Source organism: Xenopus laevis, chromosome 9_10L, assembly GCF_017654675.1.
Source record: "Xenopus laevis strain J_2021 chromosome 9_10L, Xenopus_laevis_v10.1, whole genome shotgun sequence".
In the NCBI taxonomy this organism is placed as follows: domain Eukaryota; kingdom Metazoa; phylum Chordata; class Amphibia; order Anura; family Pipidae; genus Xenopus; species Xenopus laevis.
The window spans coordinates 85,219,931-85,238,170 of record NC_054387.1 but is presented as its reverse complement, the minus strand read 5'-3'; the positions used below and the strand labels follow the sequence as shown (position 1 = coordinate 85,238,170).

The following is an 18,240-nucleotide window of genomic DNA, read 5'->3' as shown; positions in this document are numbered from 1 at the left end:
TAGCTACGGAGGTCTTCTGGAGTCTGACAGAAACCAGGTTGCATGCAGTGAATGTTGTATGAGCATGTTAGGAACGTATAGGCCATTTAGAGGGTTTGACCTTTACTGTAACTGACACTAAAGTTAAATATGTGAGGTATGACAGAAAATGAGCTGCAGCACAATTGGAAGGTGACAAACCTATTTGTACTGCAAAAACAACCAACTAAGAATGGAAGGCTACCACCATTCCTCATACACTGTCAGGAAAATGTGCTAGTTGAAACTGGATTCAAAGAAATATTTACACAAAATAATCTAATGTGCTCAATTGTAGAGCTAGCTACATATCGCTGGGGGCATTATGACTAGAATGTTGTCTTTTTGCAAGACTCCAATGTAAAAATAATTCAATTAAAGAAAAACGACTTTTCTAAAGTTTCCGAAAAACATTTCTGCCTCGGCTTCATGGTCAGGGCACCTTACAAGGAGTACATAGAATGAAAGATGAAGACTAGTAATGTAAGCAGGGATACCCTTAATGATGGAGGGACCCAGTACAAAATACCATGCATGCAGGGCCAATTATCTATGATGCAACCTCTAACACTGCTGTTGAATTGCAACCAGCACCACTCGGGAGAACTGGGAGATGTATCACTGGGAAATACTTTACCGGTGATACCTTTAACTTTTCCTCTACACAGAACTGTTTGCTTTGTGAGGCCACAGATGGTACCCCAGCATGCAATCCCTGAAAATAGCTATAGATTCAAGCACACATTGTGACAATGGTCTATGACAGGGGAAATCTGGCTGTTATATATACTGTTATATATACTATACTATGTTTGCATGCACTATTAAAGGTCAGGGCACACAGGTAGATTCAGGGAGATTAGTCGCCTGGCAACAAATCTCCTCTTCTTCGGGTCGACTAATCTGCACGAACTGCCTCCCCGCCTGTTAAAATGCAAATCGCCGGCGGGATGTAACTTGGCTAAATTTGTTTTCCGAAGTCGCCCAAAGTTCCCTTGTGAGACAACTTCAGGCGACATCGGAAGATGAATTGCATTGAGTGCCATCCCTCCAGGCGATTTGCATTTTGGCCTGCGGGAAGGCAGTTCTGGGAAATTAGTCGCCCCGAAGAAGAAGAGATTTGTTGCCGGGCGACTAATCTCCCTGAGTCTGCCTGTGAGCCCCGTTGTTTAACCTGTGTCATTTCGCCTTTTTTCATTTTCCGCCATTGTTAAACAGCAGCTTGTTCATATGAACTATAGTAGTGTTTCTGAAGCAAACAGATCCGTTTTACCAATGCAGGGCAACAGTACATGATATTTTCATTACTTTAAAACACTTTCATTTCGTGGTGTTACTGTTCCTTTAAGCTGTGCAGTGTTATGTGTGTGTATTATCAGCAGTTTCATTTTAATATTGCAAATAGGTACTTTCCCTGCAGCAGTATCTGTATTTTAGGCGTTTGGAAGATGTAAAAAAATGGATGTCATTTCCTTTCATAGGAAGTAGTGGTTTTGTTGTACTGAATATGTATTTTATTTACAATTTCAAAATCAAAATCAAATTTATAAAAATGCTTATCTTTAGTGTATTTGTGGTAAGATAGCCTTCATTGTTTCCAATGCTTATGTTAACACAGACAAAAAGAATAAATGTCTCCACTTGCACCTAGTTTATGGCCTCTGAATGCTGCACCCTAAACCTGGGAACTGGCAACTCCTGGCCTCTGTGTGTTATTACACTACAACTTCCAACACCCTGAAGACCTTTGGCTGTGAGTGGGTTGCAAGGAGTTGTATCTTACCAACAGCTGGAGAGCAACAGATTGCCCAGCGCTGCCCTTAACATTTGCTATTATTAGTATATTATAAAGGAATGCTGATTAGAAAAAAAGCAATGCTTACCCAAAAACTTCTGTGGGGTGGAGCTCTTACGCTTCCCCATGTTGCTGGCAAGTCTCTCTATAACAGCCGGTCTCTCAAATGGCATTAGAGACATGTTGTTTTCCATCATGGTCTCTGGATTCTTACACTCGTCCATAGGAGATGCTACACAGAACCAAAATGTCACGTCAGATTGACACTCTCTTATTAGAAGAAAAATGCTAAATGGATTTTCTGATACTTTCCATTAAACAAGACGCAGATGTCTGTTGATATCCAATAGCTGATAAGCTGCAGAATCTGACCAATAACTACTATGTCACTATAAAAATTAGCACAAGGAATGCATTCTGCCACCTCTGCCCTTATTCTGGGGGAAAAAAGTACTAGGTTTCATGGAGATCAAGTAGAAAAGGACTTGGTTACTGACAAAGTTGCTAAATTGCCCCACTGCAGTAACCCATGGGATAACTACCAATAATAGAAACTATTTCCAGGAATGTGTTGCTGTGCAAAACAAGAATTGTCAGCAAAGGGGCATGATGTGCCACATGTACAATAAAATAGTGTAGGTTAGAATATGAAAGCATGCATGTATGATTGATTACTATGAGTTTCTGCTCTGGTGCAACTCAACATCTGTATCAGTTATCTTTCATGTACAGTATACTTGCTTGTCCAAATATGAAACTTAATCTAAATAACAGAAAATATTAAGGACGGAGCACATACACCATACAGTAAGAATGTCAATGACATATCCTACACCAAAACTAGAGGCTGGTGACAGCCCTATAAGGGAGAGGTCACATCTTTTCCATACGTTTGAAATTACGGTATATATCAATGTGATATGGACTAATGGACTACTCGCAGCTATCATCTGCTTTTATTTGTGTTATTTGCTATTGTTGTAAAGAAACCAACAGTGTGCTAAAGGTGCCCTTAGGAGGTGTACTCTCCTGATATTTCCCTTATATATGAAATTCTATTGATTGCGATATTTACCTAAATATTATAGACTTAGTAAATAATATTATTTAGAAAAAAAAAGAATCTAAATACCCTATAGGTATGTGAGCTCCAAAACAGTGAGTCGGTAAGAGATTAGTTGCTATGGGTTTCCGTAAGCAAATTCTGCACTTTTTTACACTTTCTGTCAAAATACTGAGGATGACACAATGCTGCCTCACCTTTTAGGGCTAGTCCACACGGGGAGATAGCCACGCGTTTGCGGTCGCGGCGACAAAGCGCCGCGCCAGTCGCCGCGACCGGCGCAAGCGACAGTTTTGTATGGGCACCTATGTAAAAACGCCTGTGCTAACCACACGAGGCGATGCGCTTTTCAACAGTCGCCTGAAAATGCCTCGCCAGGCTTTTTCAGGCGACTGTTGAAAAGCGCATCGCCTCGTGTGGTTAGCACAGGCGTTTTTACATAGGCGCCCATACAAAACTGTCGCCTGCGCCGGTCGCGGCGACTGGCGAGGCGCTTTGTCGCCGCGACCGCAAACGCGTGGCTATCTCCCCGTGTGGACTAGCCCTTAGAGTTATGCTTTCATCTTTGCTACAGCCTTGTATATTAACAATAATGCATACACAACATATAACAAAGCATCACATACTGTATGTGAAACTGAATTTTCAGATATTAAGCTGCCAGGGCATTTTTCATTTCCTTAGGTGCTGCTCATATTATGTTACATTATTGCACCTTCTACAATGCATGCCAGGGCAAAGCAGCCCAGAAAACTGTAAAATAAAACAATCTATATATGCTAGGATGTAATTCACAGAATTGTTCCATGACTGTCTATACACATACATATGATAATGTAAAAACTGTAAAATGCGAAAATCCTTTAAATAATCAAACAATCTTTACATTTGGAATCCCTTATTTGTAATACATGGCTATATTAATTATATTATTACTTAAATATAAGAAGCAGAATTATGCTATGCCATGCTGCAAAGCAATATATACAAGGATTACTGCAGCATCCTCTGCTTCGAGCAATTAATATTCTGCAAGAAATTAAAAGGGAGCCATGAAAACCTTTGTCTATCAAAAGCTACAAAATAGCCCATGAAAATATATTCAAGTGCAAAAAAAAAAAAAAAAAAAGCCCACAAATTACAAAATTTCACTGTTTTAAAAGTTTTAAAAAAAAAAAAAAAAGTACAGTATTTAGAAAAAAAAACTGAGAACAAACAAAAACTAAAACAGTGCATATGGATCACACAAGTCTTTTGAAATGTACTCTCAGTAGAGCAAATACTTCCGTAGACCTTTGCGGGCCTGTGCACCAAGCAATATAAATCAAGAGTTCACTATAATAGCAGAGAGCTACAAATTCACTTCCCTATCCTTACATTTGCATGAGTCTGGCTGGTAGAGTCAGTAAAAGAGTAAATGTTCCATGAACACTGCCTTCAAAATCGTAAATAGGCAGAGCACATGGTTGCCCATCCCCTATTTACTGGCCTTATCACACAGGTGGGCATTTTCCTTTAGGAATCAGCAAAGCAAGTAGTGTTTTCACCCAAGCAGAAATGCACTCTTGCATATGCGCCCTTACTAAAATGTTTATCTGGTAGGTAAAAGAGTATTTATACACTCACAAGCACACACAGTACTGTGAGGAAAGCAAAAATTTTTGTTTTAGCTGTGGTGACACAACTCCCAGTATTCTCCCACCTCCATGAACTCATAAGCTGGTAGAAATCTGGCAGTGTGGATCCTTGACACTTAAAGAATATAATGTGCCTTTAATGGGTAATGATTCCTAACTATTAATTAACCACATTTCTTTGTTCCTGCTATATACTGCTTATACTGGTAACACAGTTTATCCATATACTTGCAACTGCTATATACTGCTTATTCCGGTAACACAGCTTATCCATATGCTTGCAACTGCTATATACTGCTATAAACTGCTTATTCTGGTAACACAGCTTATATCAATACTTGTATCTGGTAACCTCAATAACTTCTGTCTGTTAGTCCTATTCTGCTTTAGTTCTTTGGTAAATATCTCAAGCACACATCTGTGTCCACTCCTCAGTGAACAAGAGATATTTTTATAGCCCCAAACCTGGTTTTGGTGTCTGTAAAACTCTGCCCTTTGCTAGCTGGTTAAATGATTAATTAGTCAATTAGGCTCTGGTTTTCCCAATCAGCTACAAATAAATTCAGACCCAGTATTAGGGATGGCACGAGTGCTAATATTGCTTGGAAATGGCAGTTATACAAGGCAGTTTGATAAGGCAAAAGGAACCGGATTATCTTCTATCAACTTTGAACCAGCTGGGATAAGAAGAACACAGATTTGTTTGTACCTGCCAGTTTGTTATGTCTTACTCCAAACATGCTTTATCCTGTATTTCTCCTCCTTTCACTCTCATGCTTTATAAAATATTTTTCACTACCTCCCCCATCAAGTCAGAGTTCTATACAAATCTCAGCCTCTCTACTCTCCTCTCCTTCCCTCTCCACAAATGAAGTTTATAAAGTACTCTGTTTAGCTATTCCACGAAACTCCTCTTTTTCATACAAACTAAGAACTTACAAATCCTGCTCTCAGTCTATCTTTCCTTTCTATTGCTGGCAGCTGGGGACATTTCCCCAAACCCTGGCCTTTACCCCATCCCAGTTATAACACGGCCACAAGCTCCTTCTCTTCGGTGCAAATTCCAACAGTACAGAACTCTTACTCCTATACCCAAAAACCCAGTTAATCTTTCCTGTGCTCTCTGAAATGCCAGACCTGTTTGCAACAAACTCACCGCTATACAAAAACATTTCATTGCAAATTCCTTTAACCTACTCGCACTTACTGGTTCTCTTCTTACATCACCAATCGTTCCTTCAGTGTCTCCTACAACAGAGTAGCATCTTTTCCCCTACCTCTTTCTGTTGGAGTTCCTCAAGGCTCTGTCTTGGGACCCTTACTATACTTCCTCTGCAAATTAATCAACTCGTATGGTTTCCACTACCACCTTTATGCTGACGATACTCAGATCTATCTCTTATCTCCTGATCTCAACCTTGAACTCCTAATTCGCATCTCCTCCTGTCTGTCCGCTTTCTCTACCTGGATGTCACAACGCTACCTTAAATTAAACCTCTCTAAAACTGAAATGGTTCTCTTTCCTCCAACTAACACCAGTAACATCCCGGAAGTATCCATCATAGCTAACAATTCCACTATCACCTCCTCTTCCCAGGCCCGGTGCCTTGGGGTTATCCTAGATTCTGCCCTGTCAATCACTCCTCATATCCAGTCACTTATTAAATCATGTCACTTCCACCTAAGGATCATATCCAAAATACGATCATTCATCACCGAAGATGCTGCCAAAATTCTTATTCACTCTCTCGTCATATCACGTCTAGACTACTGTAACTCTCTTTTAATTGGCCTTCCCCTCCAGAGATTGTCACCTCTCCAGTCCATAATGAACACTGCTGCAAGGCTCATACACCTCAGCAACCGCTCCTCTTCTGCCACGCCATTCTGTCAATACCTGCACTGGCTTCCGTTACCTTTCAGAATCAAATTCATGACCCTGACATTCAAAGCACTTCATAACTCAGCCCCACCCTACATCGTTGAATTCATCTCTATATACTCACCCAACCGCTTACTACGCTCCTCTACTGACCTGTTACTCAACTCTTCTCTCATTACCTCCTCACATGCTCGCATTCAAGACTTTGCAAGGGCTGCACCCCTCTCTGGAACTCTCTCCCACAGTCTGTCCGACTTTCTCCCAACCTTTCTGCTTTCAAGAAATCTCTTAAAACGCAATTATTTCGAGAAGCCTACCCTCACTCGGCTTAACTACCAAACGCAACACCACACACAGTACCACATTTCTCACCCACTTAATTCGATCTTGCCCACTCCCACACCTTGTGTATTACTCCCTACCCTTTAGAGTGCAAGCTCTTTCTGCATAGGGACTTCCTCACCTTTTGTACCAGTATTGATTGTGATGTATGTAACTCCATATGTTCTATGTATAGAATTCATGTGATTTAGTTGTATAATCACATTTACTTTACAGTGCTACGCAATATGTTGGTACTATATAAATACATGTTAATAATAATACAGTATGGTGTTCCTAGCTGTACTGTAATGCAGAAGGTGGCTGAGGATGTCTCTAGAGTTATAATACACAACAGATGGAAGGTAATAACTTGGCATTCCTGGTGTACTATTTACTGACTGTGTTACCCAGACATATGGAAATTGCACTCACCATGGTGCACAATACCTTGGCCAGCCTCCATCCCAACATTTTGCAAGTAGTTGTGACACCTCTCCTTGTGTTCCTCCAAAGAGCTCCTCTGCTTGTAGCTTCGACCACAGTAGTTGCACTTGTGAGGTTTGCCAACTGTAGAAAGCAAAAATAATGGATATTACATTTTGGAAATTCTGAGGTTGGTTTAATTTGGTATAATTTTGGTACTGATCAGTACCGCTCATAAAAAGATACCAATCCTACACTAACTACATGACATCCATAGTGTTTTGCAGTTGAACACATTCTGAGGATCTGCTTTGATAAATATGTCAGTTCATGAACACATTCCTGTTGTTGTTGTTAAATAATAAAAAAGACCTGTGAGCTTCTGTACCAGATGAAGAAGAAATCCAGTGGATTATTGGCTAGTCAAGAGAACAATGTTATGTTTTACCAGTGCCAGACAATTATGCTGTTGTGCTGCAGGTAGTACTTTGTAGTGTTTGTAGGCCTAATAGGCCCCAATTAGAGTGGCAAGTTACAGGCATTCTTTTGCTTAAGAAACAGCAGTCAGATTGCTGGGTGTGAAACTAGCTCACACTAGGAATGCTGCTGGACAAACACTCCCTCACCAGCAGGATTTTTTTCCCTCTCGGCTGGGTTTTAATCCCTCAGGGATATTGCTTAAGCACATCTGAGAGAGATGACACAGGCATTTTATTATACAATTTATTTTTTTCTGTGCTTATGTTTAAGAGTCCCCTTGGGTGTTCTGGGCTGCAGCTCCTAAGTGGTGCTATGTTAAAACACTGCTTATTTGACAAGGCCCTTGGCTTCTTTTAACGAGAAAAGATAAAATAACCCTATATAACATACACACTTCAATAACCAGAGTGGGGACAGAAGGGGTGATAATTATTGCCACTTTCCCTGCTTTAAGTCAAAACAAAAGTTTTGTTAGGTTTGTTAGGTCTGCATTTGGTTCAGGGAGACACTGCAATCTTCACTTTGAGGCTCTCTAACTATTGCTGAGCTATAATTCCAACACTTCAATGGCAGCCATGCTAGAAAACGTGGTTTAGTAAGAGACTGGGAGTGACATGTTGAAGATAGCTTCTGGAGGCCCATGCTTATACAATGGCTAGTGGGGTCCTGACAAATACACAATATCAAAACTGAGGAGATACTCCTCTGCTGTATGCAGGAAAGTGAAAAGAAAATGGTTGCCCTACACATGTTACTAATGTGTTCTGTATCCAAAGAACACATTCTTTCATTGCCTTTGGCAAAATCGAGTTAATAATAGGAACATTATTCAAATTTTTTCTGACGTGTGCTTTATAAAATCCAAGTTCACCCACACACAAACGTATATTGTGAATCACCACTCCCAGCATGCTAGGGGGTATAGCTCCCAGCAACTGGAAAGGTACATTATACATGTATTATACAGGTCTGTGGTTATCGATAACAAAAACCAGGAACACCCAAGAACAACTTACTTGTACTCAACAAAATGAAATCAATCTGCATCCGCAGTCCACCTACACTAGTATTTTTAATAGGCAATGTGCCCATTCTACCCTGGTTTCATCAAATTGTGTTATGAATTATATACATACTCTAGCAAATGTTATATTTGTCCTAGTATTCTAGCATTTCACTGATAGAGGTTTAATTTAAATAAGAACAGTACTAATAAAGACCCATTTAATTGGCAAAGTGTTAAGCAAAAATAAAAATAGCCCAGTGTTCACCTTCCAAACCTAGACCATCACTGAAAAAGAATCTAGAGTGCCAGCTCTCCTCTCTGGCAGAACAATTCTACATACCTAGGTCGCCTTTTATCAAGTGAGTCCCGGTTAAAGGAATATAAACCCAAACATTTTTTTTCCCAATAAAAGAAAACACAATTCAAAGCAACTTTGCAAATTGTTACAAATTTTCTACGCTTTATTTTGTACAGTATATGTATTGCTGTTGAAATCAGTGTTTGCCTGTTCTTTCTATTCTCTGCCCTGGTGGCTTAGACAAGCCAGCTGATTAACAGACCTGTCTTTGCTGGGGAACTAAGACTTTTGTAACACGAGCCGATCTTAACCAGATATGCCCACTAATGGCTGGGCAATATCGAGTGAATCCGAACGATCGGATTACAATGCTGCAAATGGGCAGCGATGGGTCGCAGGACCACATCAAGTAGCCGATGCAGTCCTGGATTGCAGAAAAAAATCAAACTTGCCTGATTGATATCTGCCCGGGAGGACCAGCCGGGAGCCCCCCCCACACTGGCAGATAAACTGCCGAATCTGTCTAAAGAACCGATATCTGCAGCTTTAATCTGCCCATGTATGGCCAAATTTAGTCAACATGTTTCCTGCACCCTCCCCTCCCAAGTGACCTTGTATCCTGCAGTACTTCGATTTGAATCTGGAATTAGAGAGCAGATGTGCTTCTTGGATGATCACTATAGAGCAATTTTGTGCCACTAGAGCTCTTATACTTGTAAAATGTCTTTACAGATTAATCCACCAGTGTGCTGCAGGTTTTACAAGAGTATAAAGAACTATATTGTAATCAGTCCTGACCTTTATGGCCTAGATATATGCAAAGAGATGAAGATATGAATGACTTACCGGAGTGTGTTCTGAGGTGGCCAGTAAGTGCGTCTCTCCTCCGACATGCATAGCTGCAGAATGGACATTTAAAAGGTTTCTCCCCAGAGTGTAACTTAATGTGGCGAAGAAGGTTGCCCTTTTGAGTGAACGATGCTCCACACTGGTTACAGTGGAATGGCCGCTCACCTAGGTAGACACAAAACCAGGGCCCTTAAAAATGACAAGTGGGACACTGAACCCAAAACCACAGATGAAGGTTCAATCCAACCTACAGATAAAGAATAAGCCAACAAATGGATGATATCTTTGAACTCAAATCATTTTAGAGAGAGCTGTAGCAGAACACAAAGTAAGTATAATGATTTATATAATGTATATAAGTGTATGATATATACATTTCAGGACATATTGTCCAGTAAGAAGTGAATTATTCATTACACAATTATGTAGACTGCTAATTCTCACAAATCACAAATTATATATAAAGACCACCAATGTCACAGTAGTTTGGACATAGCAATCACTTTGCGAAGCCTCCTGATGGGCCTGCTCAATGGCTGCAAAACAGTATACTCAAGTGAAGCAGTCTAAGAGTACAAAAGTAAATGTCGCTTATTGGAATACACTTGTATAGGCTTTCATGTCTAATAGAATGTTAACATCACATACTTGTATATATGTAGTTCCTAAAGCCAATTTAAAAGTTGGTCCAATAAAAGGTAACATACAATACAAGTTTTGTTTCTGCTTTTACGAAAGGGAAACTGAGGTTTAGCAGCCTTCTTTCCAATAGCAACGCACTGAAAGCCACCTGTCTTATTGAAGAGAGGATACATTGCACATGTCTAGTCAGTCCTCTGCTCCAATATGTAAGGTGTTGATTTGTGTCTTTAACTAAATGCCTGAAGAATCCGATTGTCATATTACCTGAAGTATTGCAAGCACACACACACAGACATTCTGTCATATTCCAAGGGGTCAATAAGATAATACAAATAAATTACTACTTTCAATATTTCCCTTAACATTCTCTCAAAGCTTTTCAATAATAATCAACCCTTTTGAAAGACCACACTAAGGACCTGAATCTTTACTCTTCTGCAGCTCCCACCATGTCTCAAACCTCCCATTTCTATTTACTTGTTAAAGCATTGTAGCAGTAGTTCATCAGTCACTGGAATTTTTTGTGGGTTTGACTTTCACTCAATCCTGTGAAATGGTAAACCAGTAGCTAACATTAGGATGGCTGCCACAAACACAGATGCCTGAACAAAACTAGGGTCCAACACTAGTGATATTCCATGACTCCACAAATTAACTGCAGACAAATCAAGAGGAAACTGTAGGGTGGAGATACTTCCTTGCTTTTATACTACACCTTTAGTTGTTCAGTGCTGGGAATTCTAATACAGCAACAGCAATAAAGTTAGGACCCCTGCTGCTAAGAGGGTTAAAATATAGATACACTTTCAAAAGAGCCAACATTTATGCCAAAAACAAAAGGTCGACCCTATAGAAGGAAGGTTGGACAGTGCTAGCAGGATCCATCTTTTTCGAAAATCAGAAGGTGACTTCCTCTTAAATACCTGTCTTATTGTATTTCTGTGTATTCTTTATTTATTGTTTTCCAGTTGTTAGATGGTCAAAGAAAAATAAAGAGGGTGAGTTGATGCAGAATGGCATTGTCAAGAAGTCTACATCTTAAAGGGGTGGTTCACCTTCAAGTTAACTTTTAGTATGTTATAGAATGGCTAATTCTAAGCAACTCATCGCTGGTTTTCATTAATTATTTTTTTAAAGTTTTTTTTAATTATTTGCCTTCTTCTTCTGACTCTTTCCAGCTTTCAAATGGGGATCACTGACCCCATCTAGAAAACAAATGCTCTATAAGGCTGCAAATGTATTGTTATGGCTACTTTGTATTTCTCAATTCTCTATGCAGGCCTCTCCTATTCATATTCCAGTCTCTTATTCAGATCAATGCATGGTTGCTAGGGAAATTTGGACCCTAGCGACAAGTTCGCTGACATTGCAAACTGGATAGCTGCTGAATAAAAAGCAAAATAATTTAAAAAATTGTTATTTAATAAAATTGTTATTTGGGTTTTTTAAATTATTTTGCTTTTTATTCAGCAGCTATCCAGTTTGCAATGTCAGCGAACTTGTCGCTAGGGTCCAAATTTCCCTAGCAACCATGCATTGATCTGAATAAGAGACTGGAATATGAATGAATGAAAACCAATTGAATCAGAATATCACTCTCTACTAAAAGTTAATTTAAATGTGAACAACCCCTTTATGTACAAATTTGAATATATATATATATATATATATATAGAAAAAATAAATAAAAACTGACACAGCACTCCAAGTTTTGTATGCAAAAAAAGATATATATTGTAGAAAAACATACCAAAGCCCATAGGGCGACGTTTCGGGTATACAAACCCCTTTCTCAAGCCAAGGGCAGCATTCAAGTAACAAGCATTGGTTTACACCTATTTATACAAGGTAACACAGGAAGTTACATATGGAACATGACATCATTAACGATCCTCACACATTAACCCCTTAATTGCTTAATGTTATCCATGCAGGCATATAACAACTCAGCGTTAGTCCACTGCATATCCAAATCCAGCTAAAAAGAAACAAAACAAAGAATAAAAAACAGAAATGAGACCAATGTTTATCCCATCATAGAGAACACATTCCAGAACCATATATTTCAAATCTGTATCCTTGTGTCCTTTCTCCACATAATGGATACAGATTTGAAATATATGGTTCTGGAATGTGTAACCTCCCCCAGACGGGGGGGTGATAGAGAGCTATTGCTGAGGAAAAGAGAGGTATGTTGGATACACCAATTAAACACATTGGCCCCAAATGGGCTTAATAGAGACTATGACCTATATGTATTTCTATGATGGGATAAACATTGGTCTCATTTCTGTTTTTTATTCTTTGTTTTGTTTCTTTTTAGCTGGATTTGGATATGCAGTGGACTAACGCTGAGTTGTTATATGCCTGCATGGATAACATTAAGCAATTAAGGGGTTAATGTGTGAGGATCGATAATGATGTCATGTTCCATATGTAACTTCCTGTGTTACCTTGTATAAATAGGTGTAAACCAATGCTTGTTACTTGAATGCTGCCCTTGGCTTGAGAAAGGGGTTTGTATACCCCGAAACGTCGCCCTATGGGCTTTGGTATGTTTTTCTACAAAATATATCTTTTTTTGCATACAAAACTTGGAGTGCTGTGTCAGTTTTTATTTTTTCTATGATATTGGCTACTTTGGCAGTGCCTTTTTGACTACTTGCACCCAGAAACCAAGAGGGTTGTGCGGCAATATCTCTTTTTTTATATATATATATATATATATATATATATATATATATATATATATATATATATATATATATACATAAGAAACTTGTTATTGGTGCACACAGCGAAAAGAATTTATATATATATCTATATATATATATATATATATATATATATATATATATATATATATATATATATGTCTACTCTACCCTTTAAAATAAGGTATTTACAATTACAAATTTCTGGGACTAACAATGATATCTGTTTCTTAAAGATGGCTCTTCTATTTTACAGAAATCTATTTCATGGATAAAGTTGGCTCTTTATGACACATCTGCTTCCCATAGAGGATCCAAATGAACATGGCAAGACAGTGTTAATTTGCATATAATTTTGTTTTAACATCCTTTTCTTTAATTTAAAGTTTGTATCTGGAAAAACATTGTTTTTGCTATGATACCATGTACCCTTGGCACACTCATATAAAGATAATCTAAAGCAGCTCTGCAGCAGACCATGATCTTATCACAGAATAGACAGAAATGTAACTACTTCACTATAAGGGACACATGCAGCCCCCTTAGTTTCCAATCTCATAATGATTAGCAGTGCATGCATGCCAAAGTTACACTCAATTTAGAAAGTAAACATGCCACTCTGTATGCCACATTATGGCATCTTGTCTGTTCTCTATTACTCCATCTTCCAAACATCAGTGTATTTATTACACAGTTTTCTTTAGAGATGGTCTTTATTGGGTATTAGCCATAAATAATACATTGCTATACAGTGTAGCATGTTTATTTCCAAGAGATGTATATCGCTCAAAGTTACTTCAAATGCAGTGCACACCCTTGTAAAGTATCACCGTGAAATGTTACAAAATAAACAAGTGAGGTTTAAATGAGATAATGTTTAAATGATTGGTGTGTTTGATCAGGAGGTGGGCTTCTATGGACTCTTCCCTTGGACAAACTCTTTAATTTCTCAAACATTAGGAGAGGTTTTTGTGGCTTCAGAGCAAGCACAGCTAAGGGAATGATAACCTTCCTTTACCACCAATGACATCACAACCTTCTTATCTTCAAACATGTGCAGTGTTTAACATTCTTTGGTTTAGTTTAACAAAGGGTGTAACCTGCTTTTAAAAGTTGATTATACGAAGCAATAACAGGCAATAGTATCAGGTAATATTAACATCAGATGCTACAGGCAGTTTGGCTTCAGGCTGCTTACCCGTATGACTCCTTTTATGGACCATTAGCACATTGGGGCCAATGCAAACCATGCCACAGACGTCACATTTCAGTTTACCATTCGGCAGCCGGATGCCACCATCAAGGGGCATGTCCTGACTGCTGTGGCTGTCTGAGATCCCATTAGCATCAATCAAGGGCTCTTCTAGACCACTCTCATCATCTTGTAACTGCAGTGGTGTGTCTCGACGAAGAGGCTTCCTCTCTCCTTCATCATCACTTTGCATCTCCATCTTCACTGAGTTTGCTGAAAGAATCAATATTTTATCATTTACAACACAGTGTCTGAAAACTATTATAATTAACTGTTATTATATATAGGATATTACCAATGACAGTTACAGAGCAAATTATATCCTGTGCAATGCAGTAGTAGTCCCATGATAAATTAAACACAAGATTGTCCTGAAAACAATTTGTATTATATCAATTATCAGTTGTGTGTTAATAAGGGATTATGCATAAAATTGCCAAGTTGATAAAGAAAACAAGTACTAAAGTACTGTTTAGAATATAGCGTTAAAAAACAAAGGTGTGAGAAGTAATTGTAGTAAATGTGGTTATTGGTCTGTTTTCTAAAAAATGAAATGGAAACAATGTGAATATAGTGTTGATAGGCCCAGGAACTGTCTACAGAACTCAATGTGTTAAAGGTCATGTAGTAGTTCCATTAGAATCCAATCTACAATACTCCAGCAAAGAAGTTAGCCTCAAAAGAGGTCATTATTTATATATTTCCATCACTCCCTAAGGTACAGGTACAAATCATTTACAATGTATTAAGAACACTTAGGGGCAGAAGTTTCGAGTTTTGTTTCCCACAAAAATTTGAGTTTCCAAGTTGTATTTTTTTGTATTGATCAAAATTCACATTTTCGGGTTTAAAAAAAACCCCTCAAATATTAGAGTTTTTAAACAAAAAAATTAGAATATTCTAAATTTATTATGCCCAGACTCTGGATTTAGCTTGAATCCAAAAATATACCTTCTTAAACCTGTCAAGGTCATATAGGAGTTAATGGCAGAGGTCCCTTGAACCATTTGAAGATGTTAAATGCCTGCTGTTCAATTTTTTTCAGAGGATTTTCCCAAAAACTTGAAATACTCGAGCGATTTGATTTTTTTTCGCCAAAAACTCGATTAATTAATTAATTAATTAAAGTTTTTGGGTTGCAGGACTAGAACTCACAGAATCAGGTTTTTGCCATTCCAGTTTTTTCTTAAATAAGATATCATTCAAGTTTCTAGTTTTTTCAAGGTAAACACTCGACCTTTGATAAAAGAAACCCTTAATATGTTAAATGACAAACTAATTGTATTTGAATCCTTGTTAAACCAAGTAAATGACAGAATAGTTCTCAGTGGGTCACGGACATGAATTTTCATAAAAACAAGTTCGTTCACTTAGTTAGTTTCCCTATACAGGGAAAATAGTTAAAAAATAGCTTACGGTAAAAAGGTGTATGCTCTGTGGAAAACTCCCACAGAAATACTCTGTATTCAGTATTAAAAGAATTGTAGCACCAAGTTTGTAAATTACTCATCGTTAAATGTAAAAAAATAAATACAAATAAATGAAGGTCCTTTTTGTATTTGAAAGTTTTAACTTCTGCTCTATTATCTACCTTTATCTGTTGCCTATACAATACCTCATGGTGTGGTCGAGAATGCTCTGAAATGTAAAATAAAATTGCATGATAGACCAAAGAAAAAAATAGAAAAGATGCAGATTTTTCAAAAGTGCAGATTAAGTGAAAATTATATGTAACTGCATACGCAGCATTTTCAATTTCTGAGTTAGTGCTGCTTTAATCACTGTGATACCAGACAGCAAAGCTAAGCAAGGAGAGATGGCAGATAAATGTCTAACGTATCGATTAACCCCTTAATTTTATATTCCACTCTTGGTGCAACACAGCACTTTAGACTTTCAATCAAACCCATGCATCTGTAAATGGACAGAATGCCTTTTCCAGACTGAATGCAAAACATATAATGGGTCCCTAGATCCTGGCACAAAAAGCAGTGCCAATTATGTTTACTTATGTGGCTCAATGGTATTTAGGGTATGATAGAAGGAAACCAATGATGAACAGGGAACTAAGGAAATATAAAACACAATAGCCATGACTATCCTGTAAATGTTATCCTTATAAAGGGCTCTTAGTGACGTTATCAATTATAATCGTTGCTTAGTGATGTAATTTCTGTCACATTACTCACTGAAACTTGTGTATAATAATGTACCTCCTGTTGTAAAATACAAGATTATTAGCAGTAACCTCATAGTTCCATGACCTGAATAAAAGCACTCGGCCTTTCAGCTTTGGTATATGGTCATGGAACTCCTCTGTGGCTTATAATTTCCTTATGTTTTACAACATGGGGTACATTAGTCACAATAATTTTGTCTGTGAAAAGTGCAGTAAAAAACTCTAATTTCTCTCTTTGGGTTGTTAAAATTTCTTGGCCGCTGACAGGGAAAACAACAATATTCTGAAAACCATTCTGGTTGTCAAAGAGCTTAAAGGGGGATCTAGATGTTCTGAAAGAAATATCAATTTGTCATAAACATTTCAAAAAATATTTCCATTTTACTTTCAGACGCAGATTTTCATGGCCTGCATCAGCTTGCTTAAAATTACCTAAGCCAAAAATTAACTGTGATAGAAATATGCATGGAAGAAAAAGACACACCTCCGTCCATTCATTGGTTAATGTAAGCTAGCCCTATGATTGTGTGTGAGCCAGGTGGTTCCTACAAGTCCAAGGGATGGACTTTAGTTGTTTAAATTGTAGTTCTCAGTTTGAGATAATCCACTGACACATATTAGCAAAATATATTTTGTATAAAAATGGATTTATTTATATGAAAATATATTTTTAAATGGGCTTCTTTTATAGAGACTCTAGGGGTAGATCTTGCCTTTATCATATGGGTCCCTCTTAGGAAAGCAAAGGATTTCTATTAAAATCTACCTAACATCTATAAATCTATAATGATATATATTAACATAAACAAGGTTTGTCATGGATACTTGCTTCATTATTCTAATTGTACTTGACGAATAAAAAGCTTATTGGCTGCTATAATTTATTGGAAATGCCCATGTTTTCATATAACATGCCAATAAAAATGTACAAAGGATGTCAAAAAACACCCTCAAATCCAGACAACTGGTGATACAAAGGTTCAAATATGTAACTAAAATAGTAGCAGTTACAAAGCACACTCTCACAGGGTAATGTTGAATAAATTAATGCTGCATTTATGTAAAACAAGTAAATGAACATTAAAGCATTAGCTTAAACAAAACACTACACAGAAAACAGATTACATTTCAGATAAAGCAACTTGGTTTCTTCTTGGTAAGGAACCAAAACTTCTTACCCCCAAAACTGCTTCTTGCTGCCCTGGCACTTTTCCATTTGGACAAAACAGCTGGCAGATATATGCCACAGCCTATTTACCTGGCTTCTTGAGGTCTCTACATTCGTGCCCACAAATAGTGTTGCAGAATCCACGCAAGTACACAAACTAGGGGAGTCTGACCTCACGCAGGCCCATCTTTCAGATGAGCTTTTCTCCATCCTTCCTTCCACTTATAGATCCTGCCGTCAATGCTTGTTATGTGCCTGTATTCTCTCCCACAGGGATGGAACGGCGAACAGCAAATCTCCATAGAGGATAAATGCTGCAAGAGGGATCTCCTCTTTGCTGTGCAGAAAGCATCTAAGTTACACAGCAAAACCAATGATGAACTCCTAAGCATGAAATAACCACAGAAGCTTCATACACGTGGTCTTGGATGAACTGTGTGTTATGGAGCATTCACTCAAACCAAGGGTTATATGCATTAGTTAAATTTTTTGTACTGTTTATGGATATAA

The 18,240-nt window shown here is 38.0% G+C and overlaps 1 protein-coding gene across 10 annotated transcripts in view; it reads right to left on the bottom strand.

Annotated features, from left to right (window-relative positions):
- Positions 1-18,240, bottom strand: part of ikzf2.L (IKAROS family zinc finger 2 L homeolog) — a 54,839-nt gene that overhangs the window by 4,883 nt on the left and 31,716 nt on the right. For 6 of the 10 annotated variants that reach the window (XM_041576069.1, XM_018236082.2, XM_041576064.1 and 3 more), the window contains 4 exons: positions 14,330-14,596; positions 9,773-9,940; positions 7,152-7,286; positions 1,902-2,045 (listed from right to left, as the gene is read on the bottom strand). In XM_041576069.1, the coding sequence (XP_041432003.1) occupies positions 1,902-2,045; positions 7,152-7,286; positions 9,773-9,940; positions 14,330-14,596 (714 nt within the window). The remainder of the gene's footprint in view (positions 1-1,901; positions 2,046-7,151; positions 7,287-9,772; positions 9,941-14,329; positions 14,597-18,240) is intronic. The other 4 variants (XM_041576065.1, XM_041576066.1, XM_041576067.1 and 1 more) reach the window with 4 other exon arrangements.